This window comes from Phocoena sinus, chromosome 10, assembly GCF_008692025.1.
Source record: "Phocoena sinus isolate mPhoSin1 chromosome 10, mPhoSin1.pri, whole genome shotgun sequence".
NCBI classification, from domain to species: domain Eukaryota; kingdom Metazoa; phylum Chordata; class Mammalia; order Artiodactyla; family Phocoenidae; genus Phocoena; species Phocoena sinus.
This window is the reverse complement of record NC_045772.1, coordinates 77,267,026-77,289,183: the sequence shown is the minus strand read 5'-3', so window position 1 is coordinate 77,289,183 and position 22,158 is coordinate 77,267,026. Positions and strand designations below refer to the sequence as shown.

Sequence of the window (22,158 nt, the reverse complement as noted above, 5' to 3'; positions counted from 1 at the left end):
TCAAAACATTAATACCCCATAAAATTGGACTGATTCACAAGTTGTAATAATTTGGAAGGACTGAACTGAAATCCACTTTTTAATTTTAAATCAGCATAGCTGAGGTATTACATACAATAAATTCACCAATTTTAAGTGTGTAATTTGATGAGTTTTGACAGATGTATAGACATATAACCATCACCACAAACATAATATAGAAAATTTCCATCAACCCAAAAAGTTCCCCCATTCCCCTTTTCAGTCAATCCCCTTCCCCAGCTCATAACCCCTGTCAAATGCTGATCTGCTTTTCATCGTTATTATATTGGCTTTTCCAGAATTTAATACAAATGGAATCATATAGTGTCTGGTCCTTTGTGTCTGGTTTCTCTCACCTGGCATAATAGTTTTGATTCATCCGTGATGCTAGATATATCCACAGTATTGCTGAATAGTATCCCATTGACTAGATCTACCACTATCTGCTTCTCCACTCACCAGCTGGTGGACACTGGGGTTGCTTCCATTTTGGCTATTATGAATAAAGCTGCTAGCAGCATTTGAGTACAAGTCTTGGTGTAGATATATGTATTCATTTCTTTGGGGTATATATCTAGAGTGGGACTGCTGGGTCAAGTGTATGGTTAGTATGTGTATATCTTTAAAAGAAATTGCCAAATGGTTTTTCCTTTTGCATTCCCACTGACAATATATGAATATTCCACTGTTCTCTACCCTTATTTTAGCTCTTCTAGTGTGTGTGTAAGTTTACTTCTGAAGGCAGAGAAGAATTATGAATACAGGGAATCATTTGAGAAAGAATAATTTTACATTTTAGACTGTATCATTCTAATAGCTAATACATTACTATGTACTAAGAAATGGATATGGAATAATAATAGCTAAGGAAGCTGCTTTGTTAGCTAACTAAGGACCTCTTAGGTACCTCTTATTCTACTCATGGTTACTGTCTATAAACTGAAGTAAAACCACTTCACTGATAAACTTCTGTGATTTTTCACTAAATCATACTGCCTCTTTATTAGTTTTCTGTGGTTCTGGTACTAGGTTACCACAAATTTGGTAACGTAAAAAAGCAGAAATTTATTCTCCCACAATTCCAAAGGCAAAAGTCAGAAATCAGTATCACCAGGCAGAAGTCAAGGTGTGGACAGGGCTGCACTTCCTCTGGAGGCTCAGTGGAAGAAGCTGCTCCTTGCCTCTTCAAGCTCTGGTGGCTCTGGCATTCCTTGGCTTGTGGCCGCATCACTTCAATTTTTGCCTCCATCTTTCTATTGTCTTCTCCTCTGTGTGTGTCTAATTTCCTTTTGCCTCCCTCTTATAAGAATACATGTGATTGCATTTAGGGCCTACCTGGATAATCCAGGATAATCCCCCCATCTCAAGTTCCTTAACTTAATTATATTTGCCAAGACCCTTTTTCTAAATAAAGTAACATTTACAGATCCCAGGGATTAAAATCTGATACCCCTGGGAGACATTATTCAGCCTATTAAAGACCACATTAGTATAAATTAGAAGTTTATTGTACTATTCAAAATGGCATATGAACATAGTATCCTATCCACAGAATTCACTTTTTTATAGTATTTTGTTTTATCACTTCTACAGGAAGTTGGGGGTGGGGTAGGGAGAGGAATTTTTAGAATTCCTCTTAGAAAAAGGGGCTCTGGATAACTAGATGTAGGAGTACTGTAACATGTAACTGTCCTTATTCCTCCTTCAAGTTTCAGGCAAGATATTATTTATTCATACTTCCAAAGCTTAATTAAAACAGAAGCAGGCAGTTTTTGTTGGATTTTAGCATCTAAATTCTTCAGGGGCTTTTAACTATTTGTTAATGTCCTGCTTTATTTTTCCTCCTTTTTTCTCCCCCCATTCTTTTTTTTTTTTTAATTATTTTATTTTATTGGCCTCGTTGGGTCTTTGTTGCTGCGTGTGGGCTTTCTCTACTTGTGGTGAGTGGGGGCTACTCTTCGCTGCACGCAGGCTTCTCATTGTGGTGGCTTCTCTTGTTGCAGAGCACGGGCTTCAGTAGTTGTGGTGCATGGGCTTCAGTAGTTGTGGCACGCGGGCTCAGTAGTTGTGGCTTGCAGGCTCTAGAGCGTAGGCTAGGTAGCTGTGGCGCACGGTCTTAGTTGCTCTGCGGCATGTGGGATCTTCCCTAGCCAGGGCTCAAACCCGTGTCCCCTGCATTGGCAGGTGGATTCTTAACCACTGCGCCACCAGGGAAGCCCTCTCTCCCCACTCTTAAAGCCTTTCTCTCAAATTAATTTTCCTCAGCTTTTTTCTTTTCAATCTCCTTACCGTAATTCATTAATTCAACAGTTTTCTATGAAATGGCTACATGATGCCTGCAACATGACACACTGGAAAATAAAAAAACTATTTACTGGTAGTTTTTCCTGTCAGTGAAGTGATGCTTAGTCTCCTGGCCATGGTGGGTGACTTCTGCTGGGGTGGAGTCCGACACTGCTTCACTAGATCCTCATCTGCTGCTGATGTCATCAATTCTCCAATGAGAATTCTCTCCAGGCTTCCATCATCAATGCCTTTCCCCAGCCACCGCCCGCATGGGAACCTGGTAGGACAGAAACAAACTTCAGAATCACCAATATCTTACTAGCTTTAATTAGAATTTTTAAATGGCACCATGGGTGAAGCCCATCATTTTAGTGCCTGTGGGTTGCTTTTTTTCATTATGAAAAATTTCAAACACATAAAAAAGTAGAAAAGATAAGAGACACCCATATTCTTATGACTTAAACATAACATTTTGCCATATGCTTCATTTTTATTTTTTGTTAAAAGTATTTTAAAGTAAATTACAAACAACAGGACATTTTACTCCCAAGCACTTTAGTATGAGTCTCTGAAAACTAAAGATATTCTCTCTTATATAAAGAGAATAAATTGTTATCATCAAGTTAAAATAATTCTTTAATATTTTCTCATACCTCATCTGTATTAAAATTCTGGGGTTAGTTTCAACAACAATATCTTCAAACTAGATGCTAATGTGGGAGTTAAGTTACAGGAGAAAAGAGGAGAATGTTCTCAAAGAAGAGTGCTGGCTTTGCCCAGGAGCATCTGAAACAGCCCTTTCCTCTTACTGACATTATTTTAAGCTTCTTTTTTGTTTCCTTTTTTTTTTATCAGACTTCCACCAATCATTTTCAACATTTGTGGACTAAGCATTAGCAGCAAACACAATCAGTTTCTTAAAAGTATTTTGGGGACAATTTTGTATTTGGAACAAAATAACACAATTTTGTTATGACATAAACAGAAACAAAACAACCCAAAAAACTAAACTAAAATTCAGAAGGCAGCGGGAAAGCTTTGGAATGAAAATAATTCTCAAACCTTTTCTTGTCTAAAGAGTCTTAAAAGAAGTGTGAGCTCCCAAGGACATTTACTTACCTGTATGTATGTCCTGTGATTTCGTTTCTGACCATGACACAATCCACTAGCCATTTGGCTAACAGTCCTGAGTTATCGTGACCAATCTGAACAGTAGTCAGCTTCCCCAGGTTCTGGCACTGCAGGGACAGGACCACAGGTTACTCAGTACCTGATCCCTTCCTACTACCTCTCAGCTTTAGCAGTGGTGCCATGGTTCCATCCAATTTAACAACTGCGGAGGACCCACTCTGCATAATGCGTTCTGCTGTGCACTAGAGAAAAATATTCACACCTAATAGATCCCTTCTAATGAGACAGGAGCCATAGGAACATTAACTATCAAATGAGAGGGACTGCACAATGCCCTAGAGTAGAGATGTAAACAGGTACTTGAAGAACACTGGGGAAAGAACGATGATTTCTAATTGGAGAACCCAGAAACATTGCAGAGTCAGTGATTTGTGCCTATGAAGGATGAGAAGAATCTCAAGAAGTGGGAAAAGGATGCTGTTTAGATTTAGTCGCAGAGAGGTCAGAGAAACAATTATAGATACAAAAATCACCAACATGACTAGTTTTTCTGCTTCTAATAAAATACTAAGGCAGAACTGACTTCAAACCTCACCTAGAAGTCTTTGAAGCTGTTGTTAAAAAGAAAAAAAAAAACATAGTTATCAGTGTCCTTCCTGACCCATTGTGGACAAGTACAAAAGAAAGCGATGATAATAGGAATGGTGAAAATAAATGTCAACTAAATTCTGACTTTTAAATTCTGATAAAAGACCACAGACCCAGACATAGACCCGAGATCTGGGGTCTACCCCAGACATAGACCCCAGATCATAGACATCAGAACTATGAGTTCTCAAAGCCCTTGACGTCTTTGAATCACAGCGATCTAGGTGAGGGAGGATGGCATCTTGACTTAGTTGTGGCAGCAGAGATGGAAAGAAGTAGGCAGATGTGAGAGTCTAGAAACAGCAATGATGGGACTTACAATGCAGTTTATGTTCCGTACTTGGTAGTTGAAGAAAAGCCAAGGATTTTAATCTTTTATATACAGATGGCTGTGACCCCACTAGATAGATAGTGTCAAAATTAGCTCTTGGGCAGTGTTATGACTCTGAGTGGAAACTGCTATACCTAGACTCCAAGGAACATGAGAACAGGACATTTCAGTTAGCACCATTTCCCTCCTGAAGCAAGAACAGCTGTTTGCCTTCTTCCTGCATGTCAGGATCAACCAGCATGTGGGCTCAAAAGTATGGGAATACTTCACCAGGTAAGACCTGAAAACTGACTACCATAGTGAAAGGTATATTTTTGCAAAATCACTTTATAAATATCACCACGTGGTCTAAAAACCAAAAGCATGGATAGCAGTTCCCCCGTCCCTTTGTCTAGGTTCAGGCAGGGTGAATTTACAGTTTGGAAGAGAACCACTGTGAGGAAAGCATTACTTGAATGTTCTCTACTTGCCAGGTTCCGTGCTAGGCACTGGGAATTATGGAATAGGACCTGGCAAAGCCCCAAAGTGCACCATTATGAGTGGAAAAATAGAGCTTAACAATTAAAATAACAATAAAAATACAAAAATTCACGTGTTCAAAGACAACTTTAGGAATATAATCCCCAAAAATCATCCTGCATGCTTAATTACTCCTTTATATTATTTGACTCAAGGAAAAATGAAAAAGTGAAACTGGCATCATTGTGTAGAACTATGTATGACACTTTGTGCTAAGAAAGGTATTAGCTGGGCTTCCCTGGTGGCGCAGTGGTTGAGAGTCCGCCTGCCAATGCAGGGGACACGGGTTCGTGCCCCAGTCCGGGAAGATCCCACATGCCGCGGAGCGGCTGGGCCCGTGAGCCATGGCCGCTGAGCCTGCGCGTCCGGAGCCTGTGCTCCGTAACGGGAGAGGCCACAACAGTGAGAGGCCTGCATACCGCAAAAAAAAAAAAGAAAGGTATCAGCTGAACTTACTTCAAAGGTCATTTCGAGGAGATTTTTGGGAATCTGCATTACTCCCGTGTCTCCTAGTTCTCCTGATACACAGATCCAAGGGTTCGATGTGATGATCGCATTGCTCAGCTTTTTGATGGGAATGATCACTGACCTATACGGAATCACTGAAAGAAAAATGCTGAAATTAATACAGAATTACAATAAAATTCTCCTGATAACAAAACAAATATACATTAAGAACTCGGCTGGCTTTCACAGATAATTTGCTTTTTAATGATCTATCAAGATGTACTTAAACAAAAAGATAGATCATAACCTCCCCCAGTCTAGAAAGATGAGGTCTGGTTTATAAGCCAAAAGTCCCAATATTTGTGGTTTCCACACATATACATCACCATGTGTACATGACATGCTTATCATCACCACTACATTTATAAACAATGTCAGGCATTATTAGCACCAGAATCTCTGAGGACATAAACAGTGACTGTGCTATATAGTGTTTTCATTGTTTTAAATGTTTTTTATTAATTTTGTCCCAGAAATCGAGTATAAATGAGCACGGTTACTGGTATGGTTTCATATAAAAAAAGGTGGTAGATGACTTCTTGGATAGTATCCTCTTGTTGCTGATTTTCTTGGCCAACCCTTAAAAGCACTGCACTTCAGAACTTTCCCATCCCAGTTTTACAGTCCAATATGCAAAGCCAAGAATAATAAACAACAGCACCTCCATTCTGGACATAATATGAAGTCTATAAACTACAACTTGGAAAGGTGACTCATGTACAAGAGGTGCCCCAGGGAAAGAATCAGGATATGGAAAGGGATCTGTAAGAAATCTTTCGCCTCTGAAGGCTCTTCAAAAGGCACACCACTAGATGTCACTGTCCTATCACCATCCTTTGCTCAAATGTGGAAACCACCCAGGCATTACACATACCTCCATTTCCTTTAAAAATGGGGATGTCTCACACACATTAGCATATTTTTATCCCTCAGAGCCATACTTTTTTTTTGTTTTTAAAGCAGGGTAGAATCAATATTTTGGTTGGTATTCTCAGGGTTTCTGTTCATTCAGCCACAGGAGAGCTAATAGAAAGCCCTCCTTGAAAGAACTACACGTAGAATTAAAAACATTTACTGGACAAGAGGCTCAGATACAGCCTCACAATAGGAGCTCATGCTTCAATGTGCTCTTAGATGAGCAAAATGAATGGGATAAATGGTTCATTTCCCTAACTTTACATAGACGACTTTCTTTTGGGTGAATAACCTCCCTTTCTGTCCTTTTATTTTGGCTGAAGGAAAGGAAAATGTCAGAGGGAAGGCCATACTTTCATGGTTTAGTAATCATGAGACTCAAATGATTTTTGAAACTGAAAGCAGAAGAGGTTAGTGCAAGATGTTATTTTAGGCCCCAGAGGCTACTTTCATTTCTTTCACTGACAGGATTAGAAAAGCTACCGAAAAGGGCCTGTTTAAGGTCAGCAGTTCTGTGGCTGCAAAGGGCTCACAGATGCACAACAATGATTTCATAAAGTAGAAAAAGAGCAATATTATTAAACTCAGAATATTTATTTCATGAAGTATTTCGATTCCTCTAACTGAAAGTGTTCCTCAGATGAAGAAAAATCTGCATATATGGGGAGGAACTTAGGATCCTAACTCTTCTCTTTCAAAACTGTATATAACACCTTAGTTTCTAGTAAACTAATAGTAGCTTGAAAGATAATACAGGTTGTCCCAATAACCATTCCAACTCCATTTTTCCCTTGTCTGCCTCTACCAGAGACTTCGAAGGCCAAAACCTACACAACTGTGCCCAGTGAAATATTGGTGATATTTATTGAGATTTCTTAGAAAACTATGTTTTTCTAGCACAGATTCTAACCCCTCTTCCCTGGCACTCCTTCCCTCTTTGGGCTGGAGGGTAGACTAAGAACAGCCATCGCTGGAGGCGATTAGCACGCACTGATAACTGTCAAAGAGCCTGGGTCCGTGATAGCACTGTGGACTGCCTACCCCAAGACTTACCACTGTGTAAGAAAATTAAAACAACCGATTTCTTTAAACCACTATTTTCCAAGCTTCTGATACTTGCAGCTGAATAAAACTCCTGATACAAGTAAAAATTCTCCAAAGTAGGGAAGGGGACGCACTGCAACAGAATAAATGCTGTAATTCAATTTATCAAAAACACATCTCCAATCATCATTTCCTCCCTCTATAGACCTACAACACCCAGCAAGATCCTGAAGTCTTTCTGAATCTTCAAAGTTTAATGATGTTCAGTTATATAAGTTTATTATCATATACTGATTCTTTGAATGTATGTGTTTCAGGTAAGATATTGGAATATTTGTTTAATAAAACATTTTCCTTTACATCCATCCCAATTCCTACTGCAGACTGGGTTTCCTGGGAAGCGGACTCTGAGTCAGAAATTAGCATGCAGAATGTGAGGAAGAAAGCAGGATGGGCTGAGGCAGAAACTGAGCTCTGATGCTGTGAGTGCTCAGCTGGTCCCACAGTGAGTTCTGGGACAGCCCATGGATCAGGCAGGGATGCTGGCCAGCTCTGGTAGGAGGGATAGCTTCAGGTAAGGTAGTTTTCTTTGGTGAGACACTCCCCACAGGAGCTGACAGCTGAGAGTGGTCTTCCAGCAGCATCTCCGGCTGCTGGGGCACAACCTTCATTCATAAATGGAGATGGGGTAGGGCGGGGGTGGTGGTGGATGTCACAGTGTGTGACTCACTGTACTGTGATATGTGTCGTTTTAAAAACTATAAACCTTATTCCATTAGTCATCTGAGCAACTCTTCACTTAACAGTCAATTCTCCAGACTTACTGATAGTGGTGAACACACTGGTGAAGCAGAAATAGTCCACAGCATTGAGGGAAAGAAGATGGTAAAGAAACTGCTCTCTTTCTTCTTCACAACGTAGAAAAGCATAACGTTTATAAAGCTTCCTAGGAAAGGGTAAGACAAGCACAAAATAATAGTATAGTATATTTTTCATTCTGTCTTCCACTAAAAATAAACATTTCCACTTAGACAAACTATGGGTAGAAACTTTAATCTAGAAAGAACAGACAATTCACAAAAATGAACACATATACAGTTAATAACAAATTTAAATCTATTTAGTAATTAAAGAAATAACCTGCCACGAATCCATTTTGTCTCTCAAAGTAATAAAGATTTAAAAGTGATGACCGGGCTTCCCTGGTGGCGCAGTGGTTGAGAGTCCGCCTGCCGATGCAGGGGACACGGGTTCGTGCCCCGGTCTGGGAAGATCCCACATGCCGCGGAGCGGCTGGGCCCGTGAGCCATGGCCGCTGAGCCTGCGCGTCCGGAGCCTGTGCTCCGCAGCGGGAGGGGCCACAACAGTGAGAGGCCCGCGTACCGCAAAAAAAAAAAAAAAAAAAAAAAAAAAATAAAAGTGATGACCACTGCTGATGGGGGGTGGGGGGTGGCAGTGAATAATAAAAAGTGGAACTGAAAATTTCAGAAAAGCAATTTGTTGGTAATAATTATTTTGAACCAGTCATATTCTTTGACTCATTAATTTTACTTTAAGGGCTCAGTCCTAGGGATATAATATGAAATGTGGGCAAAGATTTACTCACAAATGTCCACTTGAATATTATGTGTAAAAGTAAAAATATATCATTGTATACCCATTAAAAATAAAGTTTAGGAAGAGTTTTAACAAAAACAAAACTACTACTCCCAAAAATAATAAATAACTTTTTATTAAGCACTTACATTTAAGCATTTTCCAAGTATTTAAAAATTATTAATATATTTAATTCTCGTGACCACGAGAGGTAAGTCTATTAGCATTCTCCTTTTGTAGATGAGGAAAACAGAGATACAGTGAAGTTAAGTATCTTGTCTAAGGCTATTCAAATAGTGCATAGTAAAGGTAGTATTTGAACACAGGCATTCAGATTTCAGAGGCTAAATCCTTACGATATAGAAAATGTTATGGTATAATATTAAGCCAAAAAAAGATGATGCTGAATTGCAAATACAGTATAATCTTAACTAAGAGAACATGTACAGAAGTACAGAAGAAAACATGTGAAATACTTAGTAGTCACCTTTATGTAGTAAGATTTTAAATGATTATCATTTTCTTCTTTGTACTTTGGCCACAAAGGGCAAGTGACTTATGGGTGGGGATAAGGTATGGGGAGAGTAATCAGTTTTAAGAGAACAAGGTCAGGTTCACAGACTGTACTTCACATCATGCACTCTTTATCAAAGCTATTCTTTGGACATTAAGACTCATCCTAAAATGCTCCAGAGAGTAACTTAACCCAACAGTGATATGTACAAATGCAAAATCACAAAAAGAATTGGGTTTTGGTGGCATTCCAACACTGTCACGTTTGAGGTCTCTGTTGAATTCTTTGCATACCTTTGGTCTAAGAGAACTCAAAGTCCTCAACCTTCAAATTAGCTCTACTATACATATTAGCTGGATGACGCATTTCATCCAAGGTTTCTTGATGGGGTAAAGGGAAACTATCAAAACAGTTAACAATTAACTAATATGCACTTGACTGGTTTCCTGGCTCTAAACTACTAAATGTAAGTATTAGCAAGACTCTCAGAGAAGCCCTTTCCTGTGGACCTTTTTATTTTTTTACCACTCCTGGTTTTGTTGTGACCTTTCGAATATGATATACGGTTTACATAAATTCCACCCATCTTTTGGATGTTACTATCAGCTGTGGGACTATTAGCTTGTGTTCTCAACAGAGTAGCACAATCTGCCCCTTGGCTCTGAAATCTGTACCCTCCCAGATATAATCAAATAGGAGGTCATGACACAGAGTTTCTGAAGCATGTGCCTGTTAGAAAGGAAGAGTTCATGTGCAGAGGAGTCAGCAACTCAGGCTGAAGAAAGCAGCTTGGCAGCCTATGCAATGTATTTTGTAAGCACACAGGTCACAGAAACAGAAATGCCTCAAGAGGCCATCTCTTACTTTGTGAGCAGTTGATTAGAGAGCAACTGCTTGAGATGCTGGGACAAGAGCTTCTTTTCTAGAGACAATCTTATCCATGCTCGAGCTCGTCCGACATCAGTCTTGATCTCACTCATGTTTTGAATATGCCTAAAGAATAGTAAAACAGCAAAGATGTAAATCCTAAGGCTAACCTTGAACTGGAAAAGAAATGAAGAGTTACAGCACCTTGCACAGAAAAGTTATTTTGTACTTAGAGGAAGCAACAGGCAACACACAATTTATGTTGATTAAACTTCAAGTGTTCCACCTGAATCACGAAATTAGTCCAACATCAGAATTACTATTAAAACACAAGCACACAGGCAATATCCTAAGATAAAGCATTTAACACTCATTCACACTTTCAGGTTTTATTTATTCTTGTTTCAGGCTCATAGATACCTATAAACGGGCACTTGCTTACTCCTGACACTCAGAAAAATAAAAGCAATAAAACAGGCTGAATATTCAAGTTCTTATTCAGAATAATTGTTCTACAGTTGAAGTATCTGCTACAACTTTAATCCACTGAATCGTTTTTCAAATTGCCCTGACAACATATGGAAAATATGAAATCGCATTTTCTATGGCATTAGAATACAAGCTGTACTATACTAATAAATTCAAAATTCTTAAACATTTGAGAGACTTAGGAAATTGTGTGGCCACAAACAAACTGTGTGGTCAACCCCCAAATGAATGTTACATATATGTATATATTAGTATTCTGTGTAGAAGTTGATGCCATACCCAGCAGGACTGAATTTATCTAATGATTCTCCTCCTAAGGAGAAAGAAGGATTGAGCAGGAAGGACAAGCCTAAGGGACAGGATAATTATAGAACCACTACAGTGACTCACTGAAAAGTCTTTGTGATTGTGACCCACCATCCCTTCCTTTGATTTTTTTTTTTTTAATGTACAGAATGACTCATCTCAGCTGTAATAAATATTGCAACAAACCCTTTTCTCTGATGATTCCAAGCATTCAGAGTAAGGAATATCCTCCCAGTAAAACACACACATTCTCTTTTCCCCCCCAGTTTTATTGAGGTATAATTGATACACGGCACTGTCTAAGTTTAAGGTGTACAACATAATGATTTGACTTATACAGATCATGAGGCCTATCACTTCCCCTCCCTGTGGCTCCTAACTCCAGGCCTCAGAAGAAGCCAGGATAGATGAAGAGCCACTCTCCTTCCTTCCACTGGGGCTCAGTCTTGTGGACAGAAGCTGGCTCAGTGGTGGCTGGGGATGGTCACAGCACGACTCTCCAAGGCTTGGTGGTTGAGGAATGCAGCTGGGCCCAAGGCAGCAGTGGCACAGGGTGGCCTAGGCCCGGGGCTGGTAACGTGAGGCTGACGTTTATGGTCCCGAAGTCCTCCTGAAGTGGGGTCAGACAGTGGGAAGGACAGAGAGACAGGGCCAAGGTGGGTGGGAGTGGGGACCAGGTGCTCAGGGCTCAGAGCTTGTGGGAGTTCACCCCTTGTAGGTCCCCTTGTATGGGAAGCCCACTCTCTTCATCAGCTCATCTGCCTCTGTGGGGCCTCAGCTGCTGTAGATGTAGGGGATGGGCTGGGGCTACTCCCATTCGATCTGGTGCAGCAGTGGTGTGAAGATGCACCAGGCCTGCTGGAGCTCATCACTGCACATAAAGTGCGTCTGGCTCCCAAAGAAGATGTCCAGGATGAGGCGCTCATATGCATCTGGGAGCTTCACGTTCTTGTATCTGCTGCCATAGGTCAGGTTCAGCGTCGACTCCTCATGGTTGAAGAACATGCTGGGCTTCTTGGTCATCATCTTGGTGTACACGGCCTCGTTGGGCTGCACGCGGATCGCCAGCTTGCTGTGCTTGCACTGCTGCTGGAAGATGTCACCGGCCACGTCTCGGAACTGCAGAGGCACCTCAGCTTTGTGCTCATTCAGGGCTTTGCTGTAGCACAAGATGAAGGGCACCCGTCCCACCTCTGGTTCCCCACGTAGAGGATGACAGCTGCAAAGGTGGCGGTGGTGGAGCTGCGGGGCACCATGGGGTCGTCCAGGTACGCTTTGGTGGCCTCACCTTCTCCGTTGGGGTTCCCCACGTACTGGCCCAGGACCACATTGCTCGCCTGCGCCTCTGAGATACATTTCAACATCCTGACCTCTCATCACGGACGTCATCTGAGTCGGTGGAGACGGGCTTCTCCATGGTCACCAGACACACCATCTGCAGGATCTGACTTTCCATCACATCTCAGAGGATCCCAAAGTCACTGAAGTAGCCCCAGCAGCCCTCAGTGCCAAAGGACTCCTTGAAGGTGAGAATGACGTAGGACATGTTGTCACAGTTCCAGATGGGGCCGAAGACCCTGTTGGCAAACCTCAGAACCATGAGGTTCTGGGCCATCTCCTTGCCCATGTAGTGGTCGATGCGGCAGATTTGGTCCTCGTGAAACAGGGAGGAAATGTGGTTGGAACTCTGCAGGTTCCTCCCAAAGGGCTTCTCCATAATGATACAGTTCCAGCCTATCTGGCTCATGCAGGTCTTGTGGATGTTCTTGGTGACAGCCTCATAGGCTTTGCGGGGAAAGGCCAGGCAGAAGAGGCGGTTGGCTTACGTACCCTGGTGGAGGGTGTTCATGTGGCTGTTGAGGCGCTCATAGGAGGCTGCATCATCATAATGGCCAGTCACATAGGAGTTGCGGGCAAAGAACTCCTCCAGCTTGGGCTTCTGCTCTGGGGTAGCTTTGATGAATAGCTCGCTCCACTTGCGTGTATTGGCCACTGTGAGGTGGGAGAGGGTGTAGCCCATGATGAAGGTATCTTCTGGCAGAAGGCCACCCCAGAACAGCCACCAGATGGTGGCGTAGATCTTCCTCTTGGCCAGGTTGCTGGATGCGCCCGTGATGATGAAGATATGTGTATCAAACTGGTGGAAGGAATCACTTTGGTGCAGCTCTTCCCATAGTATCCCACACACCTGGGTCTGGTTCAGAGCCACCTGCTCTGCCATGACGCTCTCTGTGCTGGTTGCCGGGCTGCGGGTCACCTGTGGTCCCCAGCGCTGCTGTTCCATGTCCTGGATGCCTCGTGAGTGCCCGTACATCTCCATACTGTTCGCGCAGGTCCACATCCCCGACCCACCCCACCCCTGCAATTTGGCTTTCTCGCCAGCCCTGGGCAGAAGGGCTCCACGTCTGCAGTGTGGTCATGCCCCTCGACCCCATTTGTAGGCAGGCCTTCTGCAGCCCCACCCCCTCACCTCCTCGCCCCCTGGCCGTTGGTCACCTGCTCAGGTCAAACCAGCCCCATTAGGCAGCCTCGTTGTGGCTCCTTCCCCAGCAGGGGCAGGGTGGCTCGTCTGGCTGCTCGGGCTTCCCGTCTGGGGCAGCCTCCCTTGCGTCTGATCAAACACTCTCGATAAAATGTAAAGCATTATCACATCACACAAGTGAGGCTTAAAGAGATGGCTTAAGAACAAGTCAGAATGAGGATATAAAAGAAAATTCTGTTGCCGTTTCGTTAACCAACCTCACCTCTAAGAATTTTTTTCAGAAATTATGACAGACAATTTATCTTTAAAGGGCTAATACCATTACACACGGTCGTGAACGGAGAAAGCTGGTGTCAGGCAAGTTCCGCTTAGACCCTGGTTCTGGTGGTGGCGGCAGTGGTGGGATGACCCACACGGGCACCTCCAAAATGAGCCTAGGAAACAGCACTGGCTGTTCCTCAACTACTGACATTGCCCAAATGATGACACAGTTGACTAAAAGCAACAAGGGGGAAATGCTCAGGTATTTACCACTTAAAGTTCCACAGTATGTACAAGGTCCCCCCATGAGCGCAGTGCCAGGTTAGAGCTCACATGATCCAGGAATACCAAGTTGATCAAAGTGTATCCACCAGAAATGAATCTATATGAGGTTTGGTAAGTACGTATGTTGTATAATCTTTCCCTAAGTGTTCTTCCTACTCTAAAACAGTAAAGTCTACTGAAATTAGTTTCATGCTGGTCTTAAGTATCTGGAGACATGATAGGTGAAGAATGTCAAAATGGGAAATAAGTATTTGAAAAACAATGTTATGTTAAAGGAAAATGGGAAGGATTGGAATACATAAAGTGAAACCTCTTTTATTTAGGTGGCTATCAGCACTCCCATCATAAAAATGTTTGCACTAATTTTGTTTATTTGTTTGTTTTTTTGTGTTCTTTTTGGCAGGAAGCATGGGAATTAGGAGATGAGGCCACCAGATTCTTCTCCTCAAGCCCCTTGTTCACTGGCACCAGGGAAATTACTCTGCCTAAAAGATTGCCTCCTAATGTAATTCCTTTGTCCCAGAATATTCAGAAGCTCACGGGATATAGCCTGAACTGCTCAGGCCCGCATTCAAGGCCCATTACCCCTTGGCCTCAACATATTTTCCTATTAAAAAATTCTATTCCAAGCAGTTAACTTATAAGACTCTGTATTTTATTACCTGAAGTACTTATTCTCTTCTAGCTTCCTTATTTGATTCTATTCATGTTTGAAATCCCAGCTTCTTCTAGAAAGTTTTCCTTGACCATGACAGCCTTCAATGACCTCTCTAATTTACGGAATTCTATAGTCTGATTTGCATTTATTGTGCATTACTACTTTTATCATTTTCTCTTGGTATACATTTTTCTCAGCTTGACAAAAGCTCCCTGAGAATGAGGAGCCCAATACTTCTTACTAGCCTTGAATCCTTCTTTGCTCCCTCTAGGGCCTAGTGTATATAAAATGCTAAAAAAATTCTGTTGCTTTGTAAATCTATATCTAATTTTATCCTTTAAAACAATTTTATGTGCTGTGTTATTCAACTTTAAATCTATTAAAATTTTTTCTGTGTAGTTATACCATTTGAATCTTTTTTTTTTTTCTTTTTCAGTACGCGGGCCTCTCACTGTTGTGGCCTCTCCCATTGCAGAGCACAGGCTCCGGACACACAGGCTCAGCGGCCATGGCTCACGGGCCCAGCTGCTCCGCGGCATGTGGGATCCTCCTGGACCAGGGCACGAACCCACGTCCCCTGCATCGGCAGGTGGACTCTCAATCACTGCACCACCAGGGAAGCCCCCATTTGAATCTTTTTAATTGGAATAATTTATTATAGGTAATTACAATGATACTCAGCATAATATTATACAAGTATTACTTCTAAAATAGATCCTGGGGACTTCCCTCGTGGCACAGTGGTTGGGAGTCCACCTGCCGATGCAGGGGACACGGGTTTGATCCCTGGTCTGGGAGGATCCCACATGCCGTGGAGCAGCTGGGCCCGTGTGCCACAACTACTGAGCCTGTACTCTACAGCCCACAAGCCACAACTACTGAGGCCACGTGCCACAACTACTGAGCCCATGCGCCTCAACTATTGAGGCGCATGTACTCTAGGGCCCACATGCTGCAACTACTGAGCCCGCATGCTGCAACTACTGAAGCCCGTGTGCTTAGAGCCCATGCTCCGCAATAAGAGAAGCCACTGCAATGAGAAGTCCACGCACTGCAATGAAGAGTACACCCCACTCGGTGCAACTAGAGAAAGCCCGTGCACAGCAATGAAGACCCAGTGCAGCCAAAAATAAAAATTAAAATAAAATAGATCCTGTTAATTCACAGAAAAGCAAACATGGTGTGGTCTAAATAGCTTATTTATTTGATTTGTTTCCAAGCCTGGTACAAAGCTTTCTAATTTTTATGTATTCTGCCTTATCTGATTGTCACAATAACTAGTGAGAGGGAGACCATCATTATTTCACTTCAAAAATGAGTAAACTGAGATTCATCAAGACTAAGTGACCCACCCAAGGTCACAGAAATAGTACATATTCTAGGGATGCCACCCATTTTTTACCAATCATTTCTTCCTGGTACTCACATTCTTGGAGTAGCTCTCCTTCTACAGACCCAGAAGAACCAGAAGCAACAACTTCAGGTACCACCATGACGATGCTCCTTATCCTTCAGCTAGAACTGAATGGATAAGCAGCATCTGCCTGATCTAAGCTGAGCCAATCAGAGTTTCTCTCAGAAACTGGAAATTACTACACTGAAAAACCAAGTTCCTTTTTGTTGAATGCTTAAATAAGGGATGTTAAGGCCAGGGCTTGGGAGAGCATGTTCACAGTAAAGCAGAAAAGGAGGGAAAGAGACAGAGGGGAGGAGAAGCAGCAGAAGTGGAGGGAAAAGCAGGGACAATTTGCTTCTTCTGAGATGGAGAGTAACCTTGGACAAAACCGTTTCCAATCCAGCCACAGTTCTTGTGCTTGGATTCTGGAAAATACCCTCATGTATCTCCCATAAATCCTCCTTTCTGCTGAAGCTAGTTTGAACGGGCTTCTGTTCCCTAAAACTGAATGATTCCTGAGAGTGGCAGCAACTAAATTTGAATCCACATTTCCTGAGTCCAAAACTGGTGCTTATTTCACTGTATCACCAATGAAACACAATAATATTTATTAGAGAGATTAAGGAATTAGCCAATTTTAGTGTGAGCCCACATTCTGTATAGTCATAAAAATTCCTCAAATATTCCTTCTGAGGGTAACAAAACCAATCGTGACTATTTAACTTTAGTGTAGAATAAAGCCAGATGCTCACAGCTCATATGCAGACATTAGTTATAAAAAGATAAAGTGAGTAGCCAATCTACCCTCAAGTAATTTATTCCCATCGTAAACCAGATATTTCTAGGGTTTACTCAGATATCCTGTTCATTTGTTTACATATTCAGAATATCTATACTTGGATTATAGTACTCACAATCTCCTCAATCATGTAATGTTCTACTATGCCCCTCATTATTAATTGCATTTTGTCATTAAGAATAAAAGTTGGGGAACTTCTCTGGTGGCGCAGTGGTTAGGAATCCGCCTGCCAATTCTGGGGACACGGGTTCGAACCCTGGTCTGGGAAGATCCCACATGCCGCGGAGCAACTAAGCCTGTGTGCCACAACTACTGAGCCTGCACTCTAGAGCCCGAGAGCCACAACTACTGAGCCTGTGTGCCTAGAACCTGTGCTCCGCAACAAGAGAAGCCACTGCAATGAGAAGCCCGCACACCGCAATGAAGAGTAGCCCCTGCTCACGGCAACTAGAGAAAGCCCGTGCTAGTTTGAATGGCTAGATGATATATGCACAACTACTCTGGAAAGAAATTGGTAATAATGGTAACAGCATGGTAATACTCCTCTTTTATAAGTAGACAACGACTTGTACAATTATTAATATTTACTGTCCCAAGCCTTTCTCTTTGGAAGAAAAGAATCATTCTATAACTGACAGTATGGTGATACTTGGCATCTATGAAGGTCCTGGGGAGTTGTCAGAGATAACAGGGGATAGCCTGTAGACATGTCTGGACTCATGCCAGCTGCTAAGCAATCTGGTACCAAGACACTTGACAACTATGAGGACTCAAAGTCTCTACACTGCCAGTGGCTTTGCTTCAAGAGAGAAATGTGGGAAACAGGAGGTACTGTCAGGGAATGTGCCCCACAGAATGCGTGAACTCAGATATCTTTGCTACCTAATCTTTAAAAAACAAGTTTTTAAGTGCCCATAGTGAAAGAAACCGAAGTTTAGAAATATTACTTGGGTGTTTCTCTTTAAGGAAAAGCATCTACATCAACTATCGCGCTAGCAACTAGGGATTACAATGAAGTACTTGCCAAGAACTTGGAAACAGAAATAAGCCCGTGCACTGAGAGTTAAAGTAAACATATCAAGAATAAGAACAACAATACATATAAAGTTATCTTAAAGAGGCAGAATGAAGCAGAGAAAAGGGAGAGAGAACCACAGGCAGTGTTTCTGCAGGGCCTTTCTGAGATGACATCAGTCCCCTTAGTATGAGGATCAATGGCATGGAGCTGGGTGATCAGGCATCCATATCTCTGCTCCTGAGGACAGCAAGTAGACTTCTGATTTTGATCTAGCTTCCAGGCAGAGCCTATCTTTATCAATGAAAGAATATCCAGTCCTGGGGCCTCCCTGGTGGCGCAGTGGTTGAGAGTCCGCCTGCTGATGCAGGGGACACAGGTTCATGCCCCGGTCCGGGAAGATCCCACATGCTGTGGAGCAGCTGGGCCCGTGAGCCATGGCTGCTGAGCCTGCGCGTCCGGAGCCTATGCTCCACAATGGGAGAGGCCACAACAGTGAGAGGCCCGTGTACCGCAAAAAAAAAAAAAAAAAAAGAATATCAAGTCCTCTGGTTAAGGAAATAATAAATTGGTTTAACTGGCTTCCTGAGACCATGCCCTTACCTGATCATAGATGACTAGACAAGAGTGGACAGATGACCCAAGTTCAGCCTATTATTATTATTTTTTGTATGATCAAGCAATTCCATTTTTGGGTACACACCCAAAAGAACTAAAAGCAGGAACCCAAACACATATTTGTACACTCACATTCATAGCAGCACTATTCAGAACAGCCAAAAGGTGGAAACAACCCAAATGCCCATCGATGAATGAGTGGAATAACAAAATGTGGTATGTACATACACCGGAATACTATTCAGCCTAAAAAAGTAAGGAAGTTCTGATACATGCTGTAACACGGATGAACCACAAAAATACTATGCTAAGTTAAACGAACTAGACACAAAAAGCATGATTCCACTTATATGAGGTACCTAGAATAGTCAAATTCACAGTGACAGGAAATAGAACAGTGGTTACCAGGGGCTTGAGGAGCTATTGTTTAATGGGTACAGAGTTTCAGTTTACAATGACAATAAGTTCTGGAGATGGACAGAGGTAACGGTTGTACTACTGCAAATGTACTTAATGCCACTGACTATACACATAAAAATGGTTAAAATGGTAAATTTTATGAGATATATATTTTACCCCATTTTTTTAAAAAGCCATAGAAAAATGTTAGTGGTAGAATCTAGGTTGTGGGTATATGGATGCATTCATTATAAAATCTTTTGACTTGGCTGTATGTTTAAAATTTTTAATAATAAAATCTTAGGGAAAAACCCTAGGAAGTCAGCTTGTCTTTTCTCGGCAATGCCTTTCTACCATACTAGACACCTTTTGAAAGCAATCAACCAGTTAAGTTTTATTAAAAGTATCTATCATTTGGCTAAAACATCACTTTAGGGTACCCAGGGGTCTTTTTCAGGCAAAGTCTGAAAATTAAAAGCCAAAGTAACCCTTAAGTGAGAAGTCATAGGAAATCAACTTTTTGTTGAGTATCCTGAACAAATATAGACTATTCAAGGTTATACTAAATTATATTTAGGGTGATGTGCACCCATACACTACTGCCAACTTGTTTGTGCCTAGTCACACCTGGCATTTTTTCTGATGACAAGGCAAAGGCTGAGAACTTGAATCTAGTTAGAAAGAGACATGAACTGTGTCAGGAAACCTTAGTTCTAGTTCCATTTCTGCTGTTAGTTGGCTATATATATGGTCTTAGACTTTATCTGCCTGCGCCTGAGTTTCCACATATATAAAAGGAAGAAGCTAAGCAATATGACTTCTCAAGTCATATTCTATATTCTAGATTCTAAATTCTATATTCTAAATTTTAAATTGATTAGTAAAAGGTACCTCAGCAATCACCACCTTTCTAAATCTTCAAAACTGTAACCAATGTAATTCAGTAACAGTTTGGCTATAAGGAGATATATATATATGTGTGTATATATATACACATGTATATATGTTAGATAAACACACACACACACACACACACACACACATGAACACCCACACACATTCTCTTACCCACACTCAAAGAGATTAAAATATGGCAAATCCTTCATTTAACAAATATTAATTGAGCACCAATTATGTGCCACTCTGTTAACACTAACTTGCAATTCAACAGTTTCACGTCAGATAGATTCTCTTCTCTCATGAAGTTCATAAGTAGCATTAGAAAAACAAACAAGCAAATAAGTGCTATTATGCAAAGAATTAAAATAAGGGAATTTGAGAGCCTGCATGCGGCAACTAAGGAGACTATGAGCTACAACTAAGGAGCCTGACTGCCACAACTAAGGAGCCCGGCTGCTGCAACTAAGACCCAACGCAACCAAATAAATAAATAAATATTTTTTTAAAAAATAGGGGAATTTGAAAGAGAGTGACTGGATTGCTGCTGTAGACCAGGTGGTCAGGGATGGCTAGTGGGAGGAAGTGACATTTGAACCAAGATGCAAATGACAAGAAGGAGCCTTAGCTGTGGAGATTCTATGGGGGTAGGACTCAGGGAAAAGCTATCAGGTGAAGGGAACGGGTAAAGAAGGCCCCAGGGCAGGAAACAAGTTTGGCATGCTGGAGGAAATAAAGAAGAGAGAGTGGTAGGAAATAATACTGCAGTCAGACGGGCGTCAGATCAAGTAGGGCCCTGCCAGTCAGGGTAAGTGATTTGCACTTTATTCTAGGATCACCATATTAGCAGTGAGGAGGATGAATTACAGTAAGGCAAGCACTGAAATATGCGGACCATGATGTAATCCAGGAGAGAAATTTTAGGGGCTTAGACTAGAGAGGTGACAGCTCACTGATCTAACATTCAAAGGAAGAGGTGAGCAGCAGTTGTACCAAGAATTATACCCCTGGATAATAAGCTATCTACTCCTGGGACTTCCCTGGTGGTCCAGTGGCTAAGACTCTGTGCTCCCAATGCAGGGGGCCCGGGTTCAATCCTTGGTCAGGGAACTAGATCCCACATGCCAGAACTAAGCCTTTGCATGCCACAACTAAAAATCCCATGTGCTGCAACTAAAGATCCCACATGACACAACGAAGATCACTGGTGCCTCAACTAAGACCTGACACAGCCAAAAAATTTTTTAAAAAAACAACAGGGACTTCCCTGGTGGCGCAGTGGTTAAGAATCTGCCTGCCAACGCAGGGGACATGGGTTTGAGCCCTGGTCCAGGAAGATCCTACATGCCGCGGAGCAACTGAGCCCGTGTGCCACAACTACTGAGCCTGCGCTCTAGACCCTGCGAGCCACAACTACTGAGCCCGCATGCCACAACTACTGAAGCCCACATGCCTAGAGCCTGTGCTCCACAACAAGAGAAGCCACCGCAACGAGAAGCTCGCGCATTGCAACGAAGAGGAGCCCCCGCTCGCTGCAACTAGAGAAAGCCCGTGCGCAGCAACGAAGACCCAACGCAGCCCAAAACAAATAAATTAATTTAAATAAAAAAAAAAAACAAAAAAAACAACCACCAGAAAATAGTATTAAAAAAAAATAAGCTATCTACTCCATAGCTATAATAATAACAGCCCTTAGACATTTACTTTGTACCAGGCCTGGTTTAAAAAAGGAAATACGCGGGCTTCCCTGGTGGCGCAGTGGTTGAGAATCTGCCTGCCAATGCAGGGAACACGGGTTCGAGTCCTGGTTTGGGAAGATCCCACATGCCGCGATGCAACTAGGCCCGTGAGCCACAACTACTGAGCCTGCGCGTCTGGAGCCTGTGCTCTGCAACAAGAGAGGCCGCGACAGTAAGAGCCCATGCACCGTGATGAAGAGTGGCCCCTGCTCGCTGCAACTAGTGAAAGCCCTCGCACAGAAACGAAGACCCAACACACCCAAAAGTAAATAAATAAATTTACTAACAAACAAACCAAAAAAAACGCAAACACACATACATTTTTTGGAAATAATTTGATTTACAAAAATGTTCTATAAGTAGTACACCGTATGCTAACACATATATATGGAATCTAAGAAAAAAAAACAAAAGGTCATAAAGAACCTAGGGGTA

General features: G+C 42.1%; 1 protein-coding gene and 1 pseudogene across 2 annotated transcripts in view; both read right to left on the bottom strand.

Annotated features, from left to right (window-relative positions):
* The window catches only part of DENND5B (DENN domain containing 5B), a 213,430-nt gene that overhangs the window by 10,739 nt on the left and 180,533 nt on the right, over positions 1-22,158 (bottom strand). For both annotated transcript variants that reach the window (XM_032646315.1, XM_032646314.1), the window contains 5 exons: positions 10,377-10,505; positions 8,227-8,348; positions 5,393-5,538; positions 3,427-3,545; positions 2,397-2,584 (listed from right to left, as the gene is read on the bottom strand). In XM_032646315.1, the coding sequence (XP_032502206.1) occupies positions 2,397-2,584; positions 3,427-3,545; positions 5,393-5,538; positions 8,227-8,348; positions 10,377-10,505 (704 nt within the window). The remainder of the gene's footprint in view (positions 1-2,396; positions 2,585-3,426; positions 3,546-5,392; positions 5,539-8,226; positions 8,349-10,376; positions 10,506-22,158) is intronic.
* LOC116760430 lies at positions 11,880-13,404 on the bottom strand (annotated as a pseudogene).